Source organism: Nannospalax galili, unplaced genomic scaffold (assembly GCF_000622305.1).
Source record: "Nannospalax galili isolate Female #2095 unplaced genomic scaffold, S.galili_v1.0 scaffold321, whole genome shotgun sequence".
NCBI lineage: Eukaryota > Metazoa > Chordata > Mammalia > Rodentia > Spalacidae > Nannospalax > Nannospalax galili.
Window position 1 is genome coordinate 3845339 of NW_008345972.1, and position 23594 is coordinate 3868932.

A 23594-nucleotide genomic window follows, 5' to 3' on the forward strand; every position below is an offset into this window, starting at 1 on the left:
TTCCTATAGCCCCCCACTGGTTTTCATACCTATCATGTATGTTAAGGCCCATCAAGCCAAGTTTCTGTTCCCTAATGTCTCTTAGTGTGAATCTATTCACTGGAGCCTGGTCAGCCTATTTAGCATCACTTCCTTAAAACCAACTCTCCCTTTCCCTGTAGTTATCTATTGTCTGGAATTTCTCAGCTAGGCTTGGGGCTTCTTATCCATTTCCCCTTTTCTGTACTGGGTTTTTGTCTAGTTTGAACTTTCATGGGTCTTGTGCATTCTGTCACCCTTGCTGTAAGTTCATATGAGTAACTTCCCAGTTGTCTGGAAAAATAACTGTTTCCTTGTGATCTTCTACCACCCCTAGCTCTTACAGTCTTTCTGCCCTCTCTTCTGCAATGGTACCTGAGCCGAGGTTTGATATAGGTGTCCTACCTAGAGACACGTACTTTGTAGTCTCTTACTCTCTGCACTTTGGCCAGTTGTGATTTTCTGGGTTAATCATCATCTCTTACATGAAGAAGTTTCATTGGTAAGAATTGAGAGATACATTAGTATTCTTTCTGCCTCCTTTTCCACTATGCTCCCTGAGCCTTAGGTGTAGAGACGTTACATTGACTTTTTCTTTCTCATTTTTTTTTTAATCTTTTTGAGACAGGGTCTCCCTGTAGCTCCAGCTGCCCTGGAACTCACTTTGTAAACCAGGCTGGCCTTGAACTCACAGAGATCCGCCTGCATCTACCTCCCAAGTGCTGGGATTAAAGGTGTGTGCCACCATGCCTGTCTTTTTTTTTTTTTTTTTTTTTAAGACAGGGTCTTACTCTGTAATTCTGGCTGACATGGAACTCTGTAGGCCAGGCTGGCCTCAAACTTGCAGTGATTTTCCTCCCCCCTCTGCTACCCTAGTGTTAGGTTTGAACAACTATGCTTGGCCACATGGGTTCCCCTTGAGTGCATATTCCCAGTGGCCAAAATAGATCTACAATACATTTTTCAAACTGCCACCTTTAGGACCAGACCTTTACATATGGACCTTTGGAGGACCCTCATCCAAAGCATGGCAGTTAACCATCTCATTCTTTGTATATTTTCCATAGCTATAACCCTGTAAATTATTGAACGCTGGCTGTATGCTGTGCATAGTAGTACCCAGTCCTATGTTGCATGTGCTGTGACCCTATCTAAAATAGTATTTCGTGTTTATTTTCCTTAGTAATTTCCATGTACATTTAAAATTGTTAATGCCTTAATAGATTTTAAAGCAGTAACAGTTAGACCTGGTGGTGTGGGCCTGTAATCCCACCTAATTAAGAGGCAGAAGGATCACCAGTTTAAGACCTCCCAGGGCTACTGAGAGAGTACAAAGCCAGCAATTTGGTGAGATCCTTTAACAAAATAAAACATGAAAAGGAGCTGGGAGCTGGGCATGGTGGTGCACACCTTTGATCACAGCACTTGGGAGGCAGAGGCAGATGGATCTCTTGAGTTCCAGACCATCCCGGGCTACATAGTGAGACCTTGATTCAAAAAAAATGCGGGGGAAGACTTGGGCGGGGGATAATATAATTCGGTGGTAGAAGTTCTTACCTAACATACACAAATCCCTAAATCCCTAGGTTTAATCCCTAGTACTACCGTGTACATGCACACATTAACAGTAATGGAAACACAGGGGAAAAAACAATTTACTAAATTTGACAAGGGCCTTTAGAACATTTTTGAAGCAGCTCTAGATTTTACCTCTCAGTTTTCAATAACAATTCAAATATTTGAATTAAAATTATCATCTAGTTAATTTTGACTGCTATAACAAATACCACAGACTGGATGACTTAACTACCAAACACTTCTCATAGTCTAAGTTCTGGAAAGTCAGCAGACTGATTTCTAGTAACGGCCTTTTCTTGCTCTGTTCTTATATAGTAAGAGACAGTAATTCTAGTTTCTTCCTCTTAAAAGGCACTAATCTCATCTTGGGATCTCTACCCTCAAAACCTGATTACCTCCCAAAGTACTGTCACATTAAGTATTAGGGCTTCCAGATGGGCATTCTGTAGAACCCAAGCATTCAGTCCATAGCAATGTTAAACTAGCTTATACCTACCTGTGCCAAGTACACATGTGGAAGTTGGAAGACAATTTATGGGAGTTGGTTCTCTCCTTCTACCATGTGGGCTTCAGAAATCAAACTCAAGACGTCAGGCTTGGCGTAAGCACCCTTACCCACTGAACCATCTCATCAACCCCTGAAACATTTATTAGAAAAAAATTACTAAAAGGTCTATTCTGACAAAGTAGAAAATCCAGGTATGGTAGGTCATACCTGTAATCCCAACATTTGGGAAGAGGAGGCAGAAGAATCAGGCAGGATCATTGTTGGCTACATAGGGAGTTCAAGGCCAGACTGGACTTCATGAGACCCTGTATCATAAAAACAAAACAGCCCTCAAAATGACTCAGTGGGTAAAAGCACATGTGTGTCAGGCGTGGTGGCACACACCTTTAATCCCAGCACCTGGGAGGCAGAGGCAGGTGGGTCTCTGAGTTTGAGGCCAACTTGGTCTACATAAGTGAGTTCCAGAACAGCTGGGGCTACAGGGAGACCCTGTCTCAAAAAGACCAAAAAAAGAAAAAAAAAAAAAAAAAAAAAAAAAAAGTTGCATAAGACTGGCAACCTGTGTTCAATCCCTGGAACCATGTAAAAGTAGAAAGAGAACAGGAGCTGCAAAGTTGTCCTCTGACTTCTATATATGTGCTGCTTGCTGCATGTGTGCCCCCCCTACATACATCATAATAATGCAAACAAAACCAAAAAATTATTCAATAAAGAGGAACTTGGGGATTGGAGAGATGGTTCGGCTATTAAGAGCACTGGCTGTTCTTGCAGAGGACCTGGGTTTGGTTCCCAGCACCCATATGGTGCTAACAACCATCCCAAATCCAGCTCTAGGGGACTCTGACATCTTCTGACCTCTGTGGGCATTGTGTGCATGTGGTACACTTATATACATGCTGGCAAAACACTCATAAACATAATTTTAAAAAGATCTTGGTCAGCTGAGCATGATTGTGCAGACCTGTAATCCTAGCACTTGGAAGGCTATGGCAGGAGAATTGGAAGTTCAAAGGTAGTTTGGTCTGCATAGCAAATTCAAGGCCAGCCTTAGTTATGTACTAAGACCATGTTGAGAGTGTGGGTGTGGTTGTGGGTGTTTGGGAGGGGAAGGTCAAATACAGACAGGACACAGGAATAAGAAATCTATAAGCTTATTAGTTTCAATGAATATTATGTGTATGTTTCCTTAAGCCCAATGAATGTTATGTGTATGTTTCCTTAAGCCTAAGGAACTCAGCAAGATCCAGGAGAACTCAGCCTAAGAAACAGTGCTGGAGACCAGTAAAAAGCAGGCAGAAACATTTAGGTGGTCTTGTTTCACTCTCATGGGGAAAGCAGATTCTGGTGTGGGCTGAACTGAAAATAGGGAAGAAGAGCATATACATAAAGGAGCGCTACAGGAAAGGCTGTAGATAGCCCCATCTATCAGTTGACAGGGTATTTGTGAGCCTGGATTGTGGGGCCTTAGCCAGATTCTCCCCTGGGTGGTGCCCCAGGTATTCAGGTCTTAGACAATCCATTCTTCAAGAGGAATTTCCTGGTGGCTAGAGGAGAGCTCTGCCTCCCATGACCTACTGATGGATAGACCATGGTTGCTACCTACTTTTCTTTCTTTATGGGGTTTGTCTTTTTAAGAAGTACTGACTTGTTTGTTCTGTTTAGCCTATTTCTCCTTCTGTAAGAGAAGAGGGGCCCTGGTCTCTCCAGTTTCTTCCTGGGTTTGCACTGATCACTGTGCCTCATCCATACTAAGTAGCAAGTTAATACTTTTCTTTTAATATATTATTATTATTATTTTACGTGTATGTGTTTACTGCCTGCATGTATGTAAATGCACCTGTGTCATGTAGTACTGGTGGAGTTCAGAACAGGGCGTTGGATCTCCTAGAACTGGAGTTGCAGCTGGTTGTTAGCTACCATGTGGGTGCTGGGATTCAAATCCGGGTCTGTACAACCCAGGCTGGCTTTGGACTCTGAATCCTCCTGCCTCAGCCTTGCAAGTACTGAGATTCAGACATGGAACAACATGCCCAGTTCCTCATGATAGCTTTTCTTGGCAGGCAGTGTTGGGCAGGTACAGAAACAGACTAAAGTTGGTACCCAGATATGCCCAGCTAGATGAGGTAGAGTCTCTTCTGATGGCCCCACCTCTTGCTGTTTCCTATATTCCTGTTTGATGAGGATGAGCAAGGAGCAGCAGTTGGAGAGCATGTTTGACTAGTGCTGTGGATAGAGGATGAAACAGATCTTCACTAGCAAGCATAGGGTGCTCTTCTGATCCAGTAGAAGTTGGACTCCTCTTTGCAGTGGCTCTTCCTCCCAATGAAAGCATTCATGTGGAAGAAGCTGCAGCTGTCTGTGGGCCTGGGCCAAGGACACCTCAGAAGTGGAGTTGAGCAGTTGCTGGCCACTGGGTGGTTGCTCTAGGGGTAAAAGTCAGGTATGGATTGAGGAGAATTGGAGGGAGGGCCATAGGCTCACAGATCTTGGCCTCTTTGTTGTTCTGAGGCCATCTGTGTTCACCCAACAGCATGCCTTCCCACATGTGTGCCTGGAGGAATTCCAGGCTTGGGCACAGAAACAGCTGAACCTGGAACAGGGGTGCTAGAGAGGTGGGATTAGCCCAAACCAGTAATACAGGCCTTTAATCCCAGCTACTTGGGAGGCTGTGACAGGAGGATCAAAAGTTGCAGCTTCAGCCTGGGTAATTTAATGAGACCCTGCCTCAAAACTTAGGAAATGTAGCCAGGCGTGGTGGCGCACGCCTTTGATCCCAGCACTCGGGAGGCAGAGGCAGAGGCAGGCGGATCTCTGTGAGTTCAGGGCCAGCCTGGTCTACATAGTGAGTTCCAGGACAGCTGGGGCTACAGGGAGACCCTGTCTCAAAAGGATGAAAAAAAAAGTTAGGAAATGTAAAGAAGGTTGGGGATGTAGCTTGGTGGTAGAACACTTGGCTAGCATCCAGAGACCACAGGTTCAATCCCCAGTATGGCAGAAGGAAAAAAAGGAAAGAACATGAGGACGGACTTAGGCTGAGGAGGGATTCAGGTGTGGGCTCATGTTTGAATTTCAAAGTGTATGAGTGGGCTTTACTGATGGCTGGTGTTAATGGGAATAGAAGGACATGGGGGAACTCGGGACTCTTGAGGATAAGTAAGTGAACTAGGTGGAGGTGGCTAAGACGTGTTTGCAGAGTGAATCCAAAGTACAGTAGAGACCGATGGGTGAGAGTTGGCATGCTGGGTGACTGAGAGTACCCTGGTGGGGGATTGGAAGCTCTGTGCAGCCAAGAGCAGATGGGGAACAGAGCAAAAGGAAGGGAAGGGCATCTTGGGATGACTGTAAGGTTGGACAGCAAGGACAGGGTTGGCTCTTTACAGACGTGGATGATGCTTGCTGCTTAGGGGTTAGATTCTTTTACTGTGAGTATATTGCCTGCATGTATGTAAATATACACGTGTCAAGTAATGCCCTCAGAAGTCAGAAGAGGGCATTGGATCCCAAGAACTGGAGTTACAGATGATTGTTAGTCACCATATGGGTGCTAGAATTTGAACCTGGGTCCTCTGTAAGAGAAGTCAGTCTCTTAACCACTGAGTCATCTCTCCAGCCCTGGGGGGTAGGGGAGGGGTCAGACTTTTTTACAGTTGTCAGGGAATGAATGATCAGGCAAAGCTGTTTTAGTGGGATCCCAGGAATCACAGAGTCCTGCCCTCTGGTGACCGCAGTTCAAGGTGAAAGTTGCATCACCATTTCTATATGAGGAATGCCTTGGGAGTATAGGTAGAGAGGACATCTCCAGCTGGGGAGGTCAGGAAAGCCATGGAGTAGGGAACAGGACAGTTATTTCAGATATATGGAGGGGACTGTAGGGAGCCTGGCACACTGAATATGACAAGACCAAGGGTGCGATGGTACACAGGGTGCCTCTAACAGATCTCACATGATAGAATGGTAGAGGAGGCTGTTGCACCCATCTGATTCAGAGATTGTAACTGGGGCCTTCCTGGAGATGAGTAAGATGAGGATGGCTATAGGAGCACCTGTTTGGCAGTCTTGGGTGGGCTATAATCCACTCCAGAAATTACACCTAGAAGGGGCCAACATCATAGGCAAAACGCCAGGCAGTTTCTGTCCACATTTCCAGGCTATGTATGTAGGCATTTCTGTGTTCAGGTGTGTTGCACCAATTGGCATGACAATGGATCAGCCTTTCCTGGCTGTTAGGAGCTACCAGGATGGAGGTATTCAGACAAGGTTGCAGTAAAGAAGTGGAGGAGTAGGAAGTATAGGCCTGAAGCCAAGTTGTTTTGCTGGTCAGTGACTTACTGTTTTCGTGTCCTCCAAAGGTATGACCCGAGGCACAATCGCTGGTTCCAGATCCAGTCCTTGCAGCAGGAACATGCAGACCTGTGTGTATGTGTCGTGGGCAGGTACATCTATGCTGTGGCAGGCCGTGACTACCATAATGACCTAAATGCTGTGGAGCGCTATGACCCTGCCACCAACTCCTGGGCCTATGTGGCCCCACTCAAGAGGGAGGTAAGAAAGCCCTCCAACAGGGGCCTTCCCAATTTCCTTCCATGGGCTGCACACAGAGGCCCAAGTGTCAAGATTCTGTATGGCGTGTGTTCTGTCAGCTTCTCAGGAGGTACTACATTGAATGTTCAGCCCTCATTCCTCAGACCAGTGCCCCTCATGAGTCTCATGTGCTGCCACTGCCACTAACCTTGTCCCTATGAGTACTGCAGTATAGGCAGAAACTTCCCCCTTAATCTGTCCTAGCTGGCACAAGCTGGAACATTTCTAAACATGTCAAAGAGAAGGAATCCTGAGAGACTGGAGGGCAGCCTGGTTCACAGTCCTTTTTCCAGACTTCCCTATATGACCCCAGAGCTGAGGGATCTTCCAAAAAAATAAAAAATTTTATTTTGTGTGTTTGAGTGCCTTTGCCTGCATGTATGTGTGTACACCATATATCTGGTGCCCACAGAGGAGGGTGTTGGATCCCCTGGAGCTGGATTTACAGGCATTTATGAGCCGCCATGTGGGTGCTGGGAACCAAACCTGGGTCTTCTACAAGAGCAGCAAGTGCAGCAAGTACTCTTAACTGCTGAGCCATCTCTCCAGTCTCCTTGAGATTTTTTTTTTTTTTTTTTTTTTGAAAGGGATTCTTTAAAAGATCTGATGTGAGAGTCTTCCATGTAGAAATAGTAAATGAAGCTTTGAACCGAAGTGCCGACAGATCCTTACTCTGCGGGCCCCCCCCCCCCCTTCCCTTGTATTTTTTTTTTTTTTTTTTTTTGAGACAGGGTCTCCCTGTAACCCCAACTGGCCTGGAACTCACTATGGAGAGCAGGCTGGCCTTGAACTCACAGAGATCCACCTATCTCTGCCTTTCAAGTGCAGGGAATAAAGGCATGGGTCACAGGCCTTTTTTGTTTGTTGTTTAGACAGGGTCTGGCCTTGAACTCTATGTAGACCAGTCTGACCTCTAACAGAGATTCCCCCTGCCTCTGCCCCCTGAGTGCTGGAATTTAAGGTATGTGCTATACACCTGCCTTGAGGCTTTATTCTCTTTTTTTGGTCTTTTTGAGACAGGGTCTCCCTGTAGCCCCAGCTGTCCTGGAACTCTCTATGTAGACCAGGCTGGCCTTGAACTCACAGAGATCTGCCTGCCTCTGCCTCCTGACTGCTGGGATTAAAGGTGTGCACCACCACGCCCGGCCTGAGGTTTTATTCTTATTAAAGACAATAATCATGCATATACAGCACAATAGTGCCTTGGTTTATTCTAGTTTGAGATGTTTAAAATTACATATATTTTGCAAAGAAAATGCTTTAGGGCGTGCTTCTCATTTTTTCTGTGGCTCTAGGGTACTTTGCCTTGGTCCCGTACCAGCCTTGAGATCCCAGGACAAGGAATAGGTCTTCTCTGCACCAGCTCCAAAGCCCCAGCCTCTGATAAAAGGTATCAGCAGAGGTGTTTGTTAAGCACCTACTCTAGGCTAACACCCTCAGGGATTCTGGAGCACGCCAGAGTCAAGATGGAATGGTGGTCGTATATATAAGCTCTGCCCTAAATGAGGCTTACATTCTTTCAGGGACCTGGGGAGGAGCTCTGGCCTTTGGAACTGCTTTCCACTGCCTGCCATCTTTTTCCCTCACCCTTCCCTAAACCTCTAGGGACTGAGACTTTGACTTCATTGTGTTGGGATTGGGATCTCCATGATGGGTTTAACTCTTACTCAAGTTACAGCACAGACCAGGCAGATTCCTGCCATCCTTCCTATAGGCAGCTGTGTGTTCCCAGCCATGGCCTGATCCTTACTTTTTAGCTTCATTGTGGGAAGCCATGCCCTAGTTCTAGTTCTTAAGACTTAAGAAGCAGATTTTGCAAGAACTGGTTTCATGAGCTCTATTCCAGGAGTTTGAGAAAGGCCTGTTGAGGAAAGGCATGGGCTCTTTGTGTGGGGCTGTGGGCAAACTCACAGTTCTTCAGTTGGCCACAGAGTGGCAGTCTTGAACTTCACCCAGATTCACTCTGGCAGCCAGTCAACTTCATTCTTTTTTGCATGCAGTCATCCCTTCCACTGTTAACCAGCTATTATATTCCAAATCATGGAAATTCATTGGTGACAAGAAATAATAAACAGGCTGCAGAAGAGACTGTTACTAATCACCCTACAAGTCACTAAAGTAGCTACAACGGTAGTAGGTAGAATGAAAGAAATGAAGAAGGGATTGAGCTGAACATGTTCTGGAGGAGTCAGGGCTCTTGAGGGGTCATTAGAGAGACACTGTTTGAGGGATGTCCATTTGAGGAGGTGTCAGAGCAAGGCTTGAAACAAAATGGCCATTTGTAGGGGGACAAGGATCTTACTGGGCAGGGGGTGGGGGCTTTGTAGTCTATTTTGAGCTTGATGAACCCTTGTGAAGAGCAGAAAGACTGAAGGAGCCTGGGTAGAAGCAAGGAGAGTAGTGTCGGGACTTGTGGTGGGCTAGGCCTGGACAAGGGCTACAGAGGTAGAGGGAAATGGAAGACCTAAGGAATGGTTTGAAGGATACTCAGAAGTGGTTCACATAGACTTAAATGTAAAAGATAAAACTAAATCTTAGGGCCAGGCGTGGTGGCGCACGCTTTTAATCCCAGCACTTGGGAGGCAGAGACAGGCGGATCTCTGTGAGTTCAAGGCCAGCCTGGTCTACATAGTGAGTTCCAGGACAGCTGGGGCTACAGGGAGACCCTATCTCAAAAAGACCAAAAAAAAAAAACCTAAATCTTTTAGAACAAACAAAACAAAACAGGAGCCAGGTGTGGGTGGTAGCACATACCTATAATCCCAACACTGGGAGGCAGAAGCAGGAGGATTACAACAAGTTTGAGATCAGCCTGGTCTATATAGCAAATTCCTGGACAGCTAGAGCAACATAGCAAGACCCTGTCTTCAAAACAAATGAACAAGGGTCTGGAGAGACGAATCAGCAGTTAAGAGTACTGGCTGCTCTTGCAGAGGACTGGGGTTTGATTCCCAGCACTCACATGGCAGCTAACAACCATCCTTAACTCCAGTTCCAGAGGATCTGATGCCTTCTTCTGACCTCAGGCATTGCTTGACATGGGGCACTTACACAATGCAGGCAGTACACTCATACACATAAAAATAATAACAGAGTGGTGAAGTAGCTCAGATGGTAAAGGTACTTGCTGTGCCCCTGCCTATGCACTTACATACACACACATACACACACACACACACACACACACACACACCTAAATTAATAAAAATTAAACAACAAAAAAACAGAAGAAAATCTTCAGGATCTAAGGCTAGATAAGTTTTTGGACTTGATGTCAAATACCCAAAACATGGAAACAAAATTGATAAATTAGATCTTTTTGAAATTAATTCTTGCTCACAAAAGACCTTTTTTTGTTTTTGTTTGTTTTGCTCTTTTTTGAGACAGTGTCTCCCTGTAGCCGCAGTTGACCTGGAACTCACTATGTAGACCAGCCTGCCCTCAATCTCACAGAGATCCTCCTGCCTCTGCCTCCTGAATGTTAGGATTAAAGTCGAGTACCACTATGCCTGGCTTATAAAAGACCTTTTAAAAATTAACATTTTTCTGTGGTAGAGATACATGTCAAGGTCAGAGGACAGCTTGTGGAAGTCAGTTCTCTCCTTCTACCATGTGGGTCTTGAGGATTGAACCTAGGTCCTTGGGCTTGGTGGCAAGTACCTTTACCTACTGAGCGATCTCACCAGCCCAACAGAAGACCTTCTTAAGATGATGAGAGAAGGGGCTAGGGAAGTGACTCAATGAATGAAGCACTTGCCATGCAAATGTGAGGACCAGAGTTCAGATTCCCAGCACCCATGTAATTGCTGGGCAGGCATGGTGGGTTCCTGTAATCCCAGCACTTGGGAGACAGAGATGAATCTCTGGAGCAAACTGGCCAGCTACAGTAGCTAGAATTGCTGAGCTGTGGTTTCAAGAGACTCTGCCTCAATAAATAGTGATTAGTGAAGATGCCAACTTTGAGTCTCAGACATGCACACACAAACACACACATGCATACGTACCCTATGCACATGCTCCCACAGATAAGAACATGGATACACACATTCATGCTCTCCACACATATACATAAGGGTTTTTTTGTTTTGTTTTTAAGAAAAAAGATGGAAGAAGCTACTGAGAGAAAATAGATACAAACCACATATCTGACTAAGGACTAGTATTGAAGAGGGTAAGTCAAGTGTGGTGGTACAGGCTTATAACCCCAACACTGAGAGGATCATAAGTTCAAGGCCCCTCTGGGCTATATAGCAAAACTCTCTGAAAAACAACAAAGAAAGAAGGAAGGGAGAGAAAGAGAAGCCGGGCATGGTGGCACATACCTTTAATCCCAGCACTTGGGAGGCAGAGGCAGGCAGATCTCTGAGAGAGAGAGAGAGAGAGAGAGAGAGAGAGAGAGAGAGAGAGGAGAGAGAGAGAGGTGGGGGGAGAGAAGAAACAGGTGAGGGGAACAAAAGACTGGAAGAGATTTGGCTGAGGAAATAGACAGATGGAAAATAGGCAACATCATTCACCATGGGGGAAATGCACGTAACGCCACAGTGAAAGCCACCTATCAGAATGACTGAAACAAGTTGTGACTCCACCAAATGTTGGTGACCATCCATGCAGGGCAGTTGAGTTGCTCATGGTTTGCCTATGAGAATGTAAAATGGTATGCACTGTGGAAGAGTGGCATTTCCTTCCAGTAGCCATGTACCTCAGCAGTTGCCATCATTGGGATTTATCCAAGAGAAATGAAGACTTTTTTTTCATACACAAATATTAATAGCAGCTTCATTAGTAATAGCCAGAAACTGTACAAATCAGATGTCCTTCAACAGGAGAATGGGTAAATAAACTGTGGTAGATGCACAGCAATGAAAAGGAAAGGAACCGACCATAGGTAACAGAGAAACCTGGATAGGGCTAGAAGGCCAGTTGTATTAGGTTCTATATTTGTATGATACTCTTGAAATGACAGCATTGTAGAAATGGAGAAGAGATTGGTGGTTGCCAGAAATTAAGTGTAGGGGTTTGTGGGAGGAGGGAACTGGGTATGACTATTGCCAACTTAAATTGAACAATAGAGAGACCAGTACTTCAGAGCAAAGTGTTTATTCAGGTATAGCAAGGAGTTGCAATCTAGGAACACGTGCTGTGGTGGGCCACAGGTAGGTGTGAGCAAGGGGAAGCCTTTAAATTAAAGACAGAAGTCCAGGGCTGGTAAGATTGTTCAGTGAGTAAAGACAATTGCCATGTAATCCTGACAGGCTGAGTTCAATCCTTGGATCCCACAGTGGAAGGAGGGAACTGATCCCCTACACATGCACAGTAATAAAGACAGAAGCACACATGAGCTGTTGGAAAACAAACCTCATTGGCTATGGGAGCTCATTGCAGGAGTATGCAATTAATTTTTTTTTTTGGTCTTTTTGAGACCATGAGTCTCAAAGTACACTCTCACTTCAGTGAGAATGTGTGTGATAAGGAAGGAAAATAGATCCATTGCTAGTGTTCAGTGCTCATGGACTTTCCACCCCTGTTTTGGCAGCTGTTTCCCTGGGGCCTACCCACTAACCATTACACCTTCACTGGGCTCCTCTAAGCCTTACTCATACCCAGCAGGCCAACAGAAGACACGGTTTATTTGAGGAGAAAGGGGTATGGAGACTCTAGGGCTGTGCCACAGAGTCTAGCCACCAACACTTGGGGCACATAGGTACCACAAGAAGCTGGCGAGGTACAGAGCAGCAAGCAGGACATGTACTGAGGGTTTGGATCTTCTCCCATCACTGGTGGCAGTCTGGAGAGTTAATTTTTTGAATTAAACTTTCAAGAGCAGAGGCAATGCACATGGGATGGGAGAAAAAAATAGACATCCTATGCCCATCCCCTTCAAGCAGTTTCTCTCAATGATAAGAATTTGTATAACTGTTACAACATTCTCATCAGGTTGCTGACATTGATGCAGTCCCACCAGCATCCTCCAGGTGTCCTTTTAGAGTATAAACTAAAGTGGAATCACTTATGTCAAACCCAAACAAAATGGAGCTGAAAGTCCATGAAGAGTCTCCAAGCATAGATGCAGACAGTAAGATACATTTGGACTCTGAAACCAAAAATTTCAGAAGTCATTCCAAAAAAGAAACCACTCCAGTCACAGACTGCTTTATCAATAATTAATTACCTACTCCTGGGGTTGGAGAGATGGCTCAGTGGTTAAGAACACTGGCTGCTCTTACAGAGGACCTGGGTTCAATTCCCAGCACCCATATGGCAGCTAACAACCATCTGTAACTCCAGTTCCAGAGGATCAGACGCCCTCTTCTGACTTCTGCTGGCACTGTATGACATGGGTGCGCTTACATACATGTAGATAATACACTCATACACATGAAACAATTTTTTTTTGAGACAGGGTTTCCCTGTAGCCTCAGCTGTCCTGGAACTCACTAGGTAGACCAGGCTAGCCTTGAACTCACAGAGATCTGCCTGCCTCTGCCTCCTGAGTGCTGGGATTAAAGGCGTGCACCACCATGCCCAGCAAAACTTTTTAAAATATTTTTTATTTATTTTTATTTTGTGTGTATGTGTGTATTTGCATGTAGGTAAGTGTACCCATGTCATGCAGTGCCCTCAGAGGACAGAAGAGGCTGTCGGATCCCCTGGAACTGGAGTTATAGGTAGTTGTTAGCTGCCATGTGGGTGCTATCTCTCCAGCCCCAAAACAATATTTTTTTTAATTGCTTAGCAATTAAAATCCCAGTACTTGGGAGGCAGAGGCAGGTGGATCTTTGTGGGTTCGAGGCCAACCTAGCCTACATAGCTAGTTCCAGGCCAACTGGGGCTACAGGGAGACCATGGTGTTAGGACTCTCCAAGAATAGTAAAATCCATGAGGTTAAAGTGGCATAGTATTTGTGTAAAACCTACACATCTAAGCCCACTCTGATGACATAAGCCTATAGTCCCAGCTATTTCAGAGGCTAAGGCAGGAAGATCAAATGTTCCAAGGCCAGCCTAGGCTACAGAGTGACTTGAAGGTTATTTTCTCTAAGAGTAGGGTCTAGGGATGTAATTTGATTGATAGAGTGCCTAACATGCATGAAACCCTGGTTCATTCCCCAGAACCCAATAAACCTGGCACATACCTGTAATCTTAGCATTTGAGACGTAGAGGTGAGAAGATTAAAAGTTTAAGGTTGGGGCTGGAAAAATGGCTCAACAGTTAAGAGCTCTGGCTGCTCTTGCAGAGCTCTACATTGGCAGCTAACAATTACTCATAATTCCAGCTCCAGAGTATCTGACGCCCTCTTCTGACCTTTTTGGGCATTGAACGACATGAGTGCACTTACATACATGCAGGCAATACACTCATACACACAAAAAAATTAAAGTTAGTTAAATAAGTAAAATTTTTTAAAAAATTCAAGGTCATCCTTAGCTACATAGCAAGTTCGAGGCCGCCAACCTGGGATACATTATAACCTGCCTCAAAAAATAAATAGATAGTAAAAAGAGGCCTGGGATACAGCTCAGTGGTAGGAAAATGCCTCCAGATAGAAGGCCCTGAATTCAATCCCAAGAACCACTCAAAACAAATAAAGTAAGGAACCACCCCTGGATTCTTAAAATTCCTAGTAAAATATAAATGATATATAAATCAGTACATAATAATTAGTAAATACTATACTGATTAGGGAAAATAGACAATGAATAAAGCACTACATATTCAGTACAGATGCAATATAGTTGGGCATTTTTGATCCATATTTGGTTGAATCCAGAGATATAGCTGGCTCGCCACATCCCTGGGTCCTATATTTGATTGTGTGTCTCATTTTTGTCTTCCTTACATCTGATTTCCTGTGATTGGGTACTATCTACTGACAGATCTGGAAGGTGTGGCCCCTGAGGGAAAGTTCTCATTGCCTGTGTGCTGTGGCCTTCTTGGGCAACTTAGGAAAGAGGCCTTGATTTTCTTGGAGTTCCACTATCCAGACATTTCCTTTAGGAGCAGAAAAAGACAAATATTACATTTGATCTCTGGGTCTGTAGATATGTCACCTGTTGGGAAGAGGTCAGTGGTCAACAGGTAGGACAGGATGTCCAGACAGGATCTAGGACACATTCTCCTCAGCATGTGAGAGCACATTGGATGTAGTGAATTCTTGATACCTTGTCAGGCAGGTACAAGGTACAGGGTGGTGGTGGCCTTAGAGGTTGCCTGGCCACCTTCCTTACTGCCTTCTTGCCTACTCCCTGTCCTCCCTGGCTCTCTTGGTGGCTCCAAACAGGTGTATGCCCACGCAGGCACCACACTGCAGGGGAAGATGTACATTACCTGTGGTCGCAGAGGAGAGGACTACCTGAAAGAGACGCATTGCTATGACCCAGGCAGCAACACATGGCATACCTTGGCGGATGGGCCTGTGCGACGTGCCTGGCATGGCATGGCTGCCCTTCTCGACAAGCTGTTTGTGATTGGAGGCAGCAACAACGATGCTGGCTACAGGAGGGATGTACATCAGGTGAGCTGGGCCAGGGCTGCCCACTTAGGTTTTCAGAACGGTTGTGGGTTCACAGTTAATTGAGTAGGAGGTCCAGAGAATGTCCATGTACCCTCTGCTTGCATGCATGCACAGCCTCACTGCTATGGGCATTCTCTACCTGAAGGGCACTTGTGTCAGACTTGTTGAACCTATATCAACAAAATAATAAAGATCAGAAAAAGATAAGAAAAAATACTTATACTTGAGCCCCTGTACCATTGCTTCTCAGTCCTCCAACCTATGACTCAATTCTGGCGATTCATAGTCAAGGAACAGCCCAAGCTAAGGGGTGGTGATGCATGTCTGTGTCCCTGGCACTTAGAGGCTGAGGCTAGAGGGTCACGAGTTTGAGACCAGCCTGGGCTATTAGTGAGACCCTGTGTCAAAATGAAATAAAAGAGCATTTCAGCATGCTCCTCTCAGCAACATTTGTTCCAGGCATTCTCCAGTTTAATGTTCAGTGGTGTTGTGTGTATATGTTTTATTGGGAAATTAAACCCAGAATCTCACACATGCTAGGCAAGCACTCTACTACTGAGTTACGTCCCCAGATGTCTTTTTACTTTTTATTTTGAGATAGCGTTTCACTAAGTTGCCCAGGCTGGCCTGGAACTCACTCTAGCCCATTCAGAACTCTTAACTTGATGGTCTTCCTACCTTCCCCTCTTAAGTGGCTGGCACTATAGACCTGTGCCAGTAGGCCTTGTTGACAGTTTTCATAACTGCTGCCTGTCCTTACTCCAATAGCTGTGTAGCATTTTGTTAAACCAGTGCATCATTTGGGTTAGTCTAAGCTTTATTCCACATTACTTTCTGAATATTTGCTTTGAGAAGCTTGCTTGGTATTTTGAATTCTCTTCCCAGGTTCATGAAGTGGTTCTCAAGGTTCTCAGCCTCCACCTGAGACCATTGATTTGGATGCTTTGGGGTAGGGCTTGGCTACCTGGATTTAACAGTTCTTCCTATGGTAAAAATTTTGCCCGGAGTATTGGTTTCCTGTTGTTGTCATCACAATCACCATAAGCCTAAATAACATTATTCTCATAGTTTTGTAGATGATAAGTCCAGCAGGTTGACCTCAGGGTATCACCAAAGCATTCTTCCATCACGATAGACTGAAGGAAGGATCTGCTCACTTGAACTGTTGACAGAATTTAGTCTCTGGGGCCTGTAGGACTGATGTCTTCGATTTCTTTACCTACTGTCTGGAAGGCCTTTCTTGGCTGCCCATCCCTGAGCCAGTAACACTTTTATCTTCAAGCAAGCAAGGGCATGTGGAATCCTCCTCCCTGCCCCCTGTCCCTTCTGTCTGGCTTTCACTGTCTCATTTTGAGTGCTTGTATAACTAAAGGCAATCCTCCATTTATGATAGGGTCATATCTCTATAGTCTCATAATTGAAAATATCCTATTTCAAAAATGCATTTAATTGAGCTAAAGAAATAGCACAGTCCATAAAGTGCTTGCTATGCAGGTATGAAGACCTGAGTTTGATCCCCCAGAACCCACATAAAAAGCTGGTCATGGTGGTGTAATCCCAGTTCTGGGACACAAAGAGAGACAAATCCCTGAGGCTTTCTGGTTAGCCAGCCCACCCAACGGGATCATTGACCCCTAGGTCCCAGTGAGAGACCCTACCTCAAAAAAAACAAAAAACAAAAAACAAGATGAATGGCTCCTGAGGAACGGCACATGAGGTATGAGGTTGACCTCTGGCCTCCACACACGTATAGATGCATTTAACCCACCTGACCTATGGAGTATCATCACTTAGCAACACAGGATACTACTGTAAAGACTCAGTTGTTTCTCTTTGAGATGGAGTGGCTGACAAGAGATGCAGCTTGCCCTCTCTGCTCAATATCACATACATAAGTATTGTACCATGTATCACTAGCTTACCAAGTTCTGAACCGTACTGAATTTTACAGCAACATAAAAGTCAAGAATTGTATGTGGAACCTTCTTAAGTAAAAACTTTCTGTAGATTACGCATGGTGACCTACTCTTGTAATCTCAGCAGAGGCAGGAAGATCTCTGCAAATTCAAAGCCAGCCTGGTTCTACATAGAGTTCCAGGCCGGGTAACTAGACCTTGTCTGAAAACCATAATAAACAAAACAAAACAGAAATCTAAGTAGATGGGCCTGCCCAGAAAATACTCTCCCCCCAAAAATACTCTGCCCAAGACCCTTAATCCCATCTGTAAAGCCAGTTTTGCCTTGTAATATGACATATTCATAGGTTCCAGAGATTAGGATGTGTACATCTGGCAAGGGAGGGGAGGAGGTGGGCATTATTTTGCCTATCATAGCTAGAAAACCCAAAGTTACTGATCAAGAAAGTAAAATTTTGAGCCATTGTGGTTGTCCATTCCTGTAATCCCAGCACTTGGAGGCAGGACTGCTACAAATTCAAGATCAGTTTGATCTACATATCAAATTCTAAGCCAGCCAGGACTACATAGCAGGCCCACATCTGAAAGAACACAAAAGAGACACTATTTTAATGTCTGTTAATACATACTGCCATGTTCCTTTTCTGACATGTCAGATACACAGTGGATTTACCACACATTCATCAACATTGGATTTTATAATTTTTCCTTCCCTCAGTGGTTGTTAGATAACTTGGTGATATTTTGGTTTTGTAGTTCTTGAATTACTAGAGGGTGGAACATTTTTTCAAGTCTTTGTTTACTATTTGGACTTAGTTTTTTGTTTCGGCTTTTTTTTTGTTTCAGTCTCCCTATAGCTCCAGCTGGCCTGGAACTCGCTATCTCACAAAGATCTGCCTGCCTCTGCCTCCCAAGTGCTGGCACTAAAGGCATGTGCCACCATGCCCAGCAATTTGTTTCTTTTTTTTTTTTTTCCAAAAGAAGGTTTATGGTTGTGATTAATCAGCAAATAACTGCTTCCACATATACTCCCCATAGTGAAGGAGGATACTATGAAGAAGGAAAAGATGTTAAATGGGGTCCATGACCTCAGCTTCAGTCTTGGGAAGGGGAGAGAAGCAGGACCAGATATGAAAATGCTGAGAGGGAGATGCCTGTACACTTGGGAGCTGGAGGCTGGGGAGGCTGGAAGATGGCCCGTGTCTGAGTGAGGCTGACATAGTGGCATTCCAGGTAAGGGGCCTCAAGTGGGCCTGCTGTAGACCAACTCTAGAACAGAGTATCATCCTGGACCATACACATAATGTTTCAGAATTGGTCCTGCACTATTCTAAGAGCTTAACAGAGTAGGAGGTGATAAAGGCCACCTGTGGTGGGCTGGCAGCCTGCCCCAGCAGCTGCCTGGGTTGACCCTGGCCTTGGCTTTGCAGGTGGCTTGCTACAGCTGCACATCTGGGCAATGGTCATCGGTCTGCCCACTCCCAGCTGGGCATGGTGAGCCTGGCATTGCTGTGCTAGACAACAGGATATACGTTTTGGGCGGCCGCTCTCACAACCGAGGCAGCCGCACAGGCTACGTGCACATCTACGACATGGAGAAGGACTGCTGGGAGGAGGGGCCCCAGCTGAACAATTCCATCTCAGGCCTGGCAGCCTGTGTGCTCACGCTGCCCCGCTCCCTGCTCCGTGAGCCAACCCGTGGGACCCCCAACCGCAGCCAGGCTGATGCAGACTTTGCCTCTGAGGTGATGAGTGTGTCAGACTGGGAGGAGTTTGACAACTCCAGTGAGGATTAGGGCTCTGGTGCCTGTTATTAGAGATGGTGGCAGGGGCAGTGAGGCCCATGGGGCCTGGTCTAGATCACCTGGCTCTAGGGTAGAGGCCCTCAAGGCTCACCAGCTGCCGTTTCCCTATTCTGTTCCTTCAGCCAGTCTGCTATTGGCATTTACAAACTCCATGGCTGTGAATTATATTACAATGGGAAGTACTCCTGAAAGGCTGCTATCATGTGAAGGAATGACCAGGCCCATTGTGAGTGAACCCAGAGGGGTTCTGTCTTGACCTCTTCCTCCTCCTTCCCTGAGTCTGGTCCCTGATGGTCTAAGAGCCCTTCTACAAAAGATTCTGGGGACTGGCAGCCCTGATCACAGGCCGAGTCCCATGGCTCCCTTCTTTCTGTGAACAGAGCAAGCTGGTGAGTAGCTCCAGCTGCCCACAGCCAGGGCTTTTAGCAATGGGGAGCTCTCAAGAGGCAGAGAGGAAGCAGAGGTGTGTACCTGGGACTTGTCCTAGGGATGAGGAGATGCCCCCATTGTTGGGTGTTTCTGACCCAATGTTGTTGATAAATGAAATAAAGCATTATGCAAAACGTGTTGACTCTTCCTATGGCCATAAGTCTCCATTTCTTTCCTTTCCAGTCAGTGCCAAATGTGGTGGCATACACCTTTATTCCTAGCACTCTGGAGGCAGAGGCAAGCAGATGTCTGAGAAATGAAGGCTAGCCTGGCCTCCATATCAAGTTCCAGTCCTGCTGGGGCCACAGGGAGACCCTGTCTTTACTGCCCCCCCACAAATCCAGTCAGTGTCTCTGAGGGGCATGAGTACAGGTTTCAGGTCAGCTGCCTGGGGGATGGACTTTGGCATAGGAATTGAGGCCTTCCCCTGAGCCAAATGGCACCAGATCACTACCCTGCTTCAGAGGAAAGTGTGGTAAGGTCCTCAAGTTGAAAGGGTGACAAGTAACTGTCATTCTCCCCGTCAGGGCCTCCAGAACATTTGTGCTGTGGCTTACCAGCTCCTACTGCCCTGTCTCCAGTCTAGTCTTTGGCCAGCCTGCCACTGGCTAGTGTAGATTCTGACTGCTGTGCTGATAGAATAACCTAGTCCCATCCTCCTTGGAGACCCCAGGATGACTTCAATGGCTGTCTTAGCTCCAGATCTGAAGACTTGGGGTGCAGCTCAGTGGTAGAGCACTTGCCTAGCAAATGTTGTATCTCTGAGCTCCATAACACTGCAAAAATGAAGTCCTTGTGGGGCAGAATAAATAAAGCCCTGGCCTGGATCAGGAGATCTAATATACCTGAGGAGGCAGTATGTGTCCCTGGAGACCAAAGCACAGACTCAGTTGTGGGATACCTGTACAGGACCTCTCCTCTCATTTCCCAAAGGTTTGACAGGTGATTCTTGGGTTGTGATGTTGGGGGCTAAGTTGGTGTAGCAGATGAAATCTCTAGCAACCTCTAGTGGTGTCTCTCCCACCCTCTTGGAGCTGCCTGAGAGAGCCTGTGCCTGACATGGATGGGCTCAGGGTCTAGCACAAACCTTGTTTTACCCCACCAGAGCACCTTTCCCACTGCAGTCTGCACCTGCAAATTCCTACCACAGGGCTCCCAGCAGGGAATGATCCCTAGATAGTTAGGTCCTACATGCAGCCCCAAGGGTAGAGGTCAATTCTAAAAGTCTCCAACCCACAGTCTTCAGGGCTTCAGGAAGGAGTCAAAAGTGACTAACCACCCTTCCCTACCCAATTTCTTCATTACACCACCCCTCTGTATCTCTCCCTTCACAAGGCATTAGTAGGAAGACTCTGGTGCCCACTCTGCCCAGAGAGAACATGACATCACACACAGAAACCTCAGTGGCAAAGCCCTGCAAGTGTTGACCCTTCGTCACTCCAATAGTGCCAGATGGTCACCCTCCAGTGTCATCTCCCCTCTGGTAGGAACACCATTTTGCAGGTCTCAGTTCTATGTCTCTGCTAGCACCTGACACCCATCCCTGAAGGCCTCCCTGCAGGACCCCATACCTTTCTCATGTTGCCAGTCTGCTGGCCCCCCTGCCACCCAAGCCAAGTGTGGCCAAGACTTACAGAAGGCTCCTGGTCTGCCAAGGAGTATAGAGAGCCCTCTGGGGAGTGGGAAGCACACGAAGGGGTGGAGAGTGCTTTGGCAGTGGCCGATAGGCCTGCTCAGTATACATGGCCACCCCTTCCTTTTGCCCCTGGGTCTGAGCAATCCAGCTCAGGCCCTCTAGTTTGGTCATCTTATTGCAAAATTCACATCCTTCAAAGCCCACTTCCTTCTAGAAGCCACCATATTGTGGACAAACCCACCTTGTCACAGAGCTACTCACTTGGCCTGCACAGTGGTTAGTCTGGGTGCCTGTGAACCCATAGCTACACTACTTCCTGGTATCCAGCTGGTTCTAGGCCTGGCAGGAGGATGGATGATCCATCATTCCACCCATATGAGTTTCCTGTTTGGGGAGTGGTGACAGGGACAGGGAAGACCACTGCCTATGACACCTGTAATGGTTATTCTCAATTGCGAGCTTGGTGAGATCTAAAATCACTTGGGAGGTGATGAATCTCTGGGCATGCCTTTGGGCAATTATCTTGATTAGGCCACTTGTGGTGGGAAGACATGCCCACTGGGTGGCACCATTCTCTGGCCTAGGATCCTGGAATACATAAAAAGAAAGTGAGCTGGGCATCCATTCATGCTCTCTTTTTCTTGATTGTGGATGTGACCAGCTGCCTCAAACTCCCGCTACTGTGACTTCCCCACCATGATGGATTGCACCATGAACTGGGCCAAAATAAACCCTTAAGTTGCTTTTGTCAGGTATTTTGTCATAGCAACAGGAAAAGTAAGACAACAGTTGAAACTGCAAGGCTTCAATGTGTGCCATGTACCAGGTAGGAGCCTGGCCTGGCTGAGGGAGAGGAGTAAATGGGGTGCTAGAGTTGGGAGTGGTGACACGGCATTGATAGGGGACATCAAAGACCTTAGACACTTTGGTGAGTTGCAGGCTGGAGGCATGGGACTGAGAAAAGACTGAAGACAGGCCTTGTCCTGAGTTAAGTGGGGAACAGCCAGATGTGAGATCAGAAAAGTCCATATGTAAACAAGTGGTTGGCTTGTTTACACAGATGAGTAGGGAGAGCTGTGGGACACAGGCGCCCTGGTAAGGAGTGTGAGGTCAGGATGTCATTTCGGTTGTGCTCTTCACAGACATCAGGAATGGGAGCCAGTCTAGGGGAAGGGGACATGGTGAGGTTGGAGGTACCTTTCCATGATCTTGGCCCAGCTGAGGCAAGTGTCTTCTCCAGCATAGTATGGTCAGTGCCTATAAAGCATGGGACAAACTGCAGCCCCAGAACCTCTCCTGGCCTCTGTTGATAGCAGCCACCATGGGGAGGGCACTGCTTAGGGCAGGGTTGTGATCAGGCTTAGCTTCCCAGAAGTGGTTGGTTTGTTTACTTGTCTCCAGAAGTGTTTGCATTTGTGACTGTGTGAGAAGACTTTGAAGCCCTTCTACCCACCAGGCTTCTCTTCCTCCACCAGCCTAACCTGGCTGAAGGCTGAATGAGAGGCTTGAGGTCCCACACCTTCCCCTACAGCCTGTCAATGCCCATGGCCTTGGGCCTATCCATTGCTCTAGTTCCAAGCCCTGTCCTTTAAGCCCCCTTTCCAAACCACCTGCCCTTGCTGGTCAGGGCACCATGGTCCTGCTTACTACCCAAGGGGAAGCAGGTGTTCAATCCCTCCTTAAGTCGGAAAGACAAACTCCTCCTTGTTGGGACCCAGATGCCCATGTGGGCCTATGCATTTCTTGCCCAGGATCTGGAGTAGAGCCTGTCTCCTGAGCCCTGCCACTCCTCAGACCCCAGAACTTACTGCATTGTATTTTCTGGGCCTATGCATCTCCAACCCTCTCTGTGATCTAAACTATAATAACCATAAACAATTGTGGTCTGCTGTCACTGGATGAGGTCAGTGCCTCAAGACAATGGTGGGTGGAAAGCTTCATTATGAAGGACCAAGAGAGCTCCCACCCTAAGCTTCCATCTTGCCTAAGGGTCTCATTGCTAAGCTTATATAGGGAATTGGGCTGAGGATCTTTTCAATCATAGCCAGGTGGGCACTAGGATGGGCACTGATTCTGCAACAACCAGTTCCTTCTATGGAAATGATATCATATTAAGGTTTCCAAAGTTTACTTTGACAATTAATTAGGGAGTGAGGTACAGAAGAAGCAAAGTGAAAAGCAGATTTGGTAGAGACAAGTCAACCTACTTAGTGGCTTTCCCATGGCCCTGCCTGGCCTGATATAGGGATCTCCATTCTCCAACTCTACCCTCTGGACTTTCCCTTTTGGAAACCAATAACCTTTTCCAGCAGAACTCATGTTCTGGGCACCCCAGGTTCTTTCACTGGGCTGCTGCTGGGTTTCAGGTCCATCTCCAATGTCCCCTTCTCTGCCTTTACCTCCACATTATATTGAAGTCCTGGGCTGGTTCCTTCTACTCCCTTCTCTCCCATTCTCTGCAGAGAGCTCCTTTCCCCAGGCTTCCTGTCCAGACCAAATCTACCCCACAGGTCTTTGCTTAGCATCTTGCTAAGTCTGTCTCTTGTGGTCTTGTACCGTGCAGGAGATGCTGAACACACACCACAGGACTACAGGGGCTTCGAGGCGGGAG

At 46.4% G+C, this 23594-nt stretch overlaps 1 protein-coding gene across 5 annotated transcripts in view; it reads left to right on the top strand.

The window, feature by feature from the left end:
* Window positions 1-19487, top strand: part of Klhl22 (kelch like family member 22) — a 40122-nt gene extending 20635 nt beyond the window's left edge. For 4 of the 5 annotated variants that reach the window (XM_008842288.2, XM_008842289.2, XM_029567866.1 and 1 more), the window contains exons 5-7: window positions 6454-6646; window positions 14964-15197; window positions 18544-19487. In XM_008842288.2, coding sequence (XP_008840510.1) covers window positions 6454-6646; window positions 14964-15197; window positions 18544-18909 — 793 coding nt within the window. In that variant the 3' untranslated portion in view covers window positions 18910-19487. Of the gene's footprint in view, window positions 1-6453; window positions 6647-14963; window positions 15198-16082; window positions 17987-18543 lie in introns of those variants that run through there. The other variant, XM_029567867.1, reaches the window with a different exon arrangement.
* Window positions 19488-23594: the final 4107 nt, after the last annotated feature.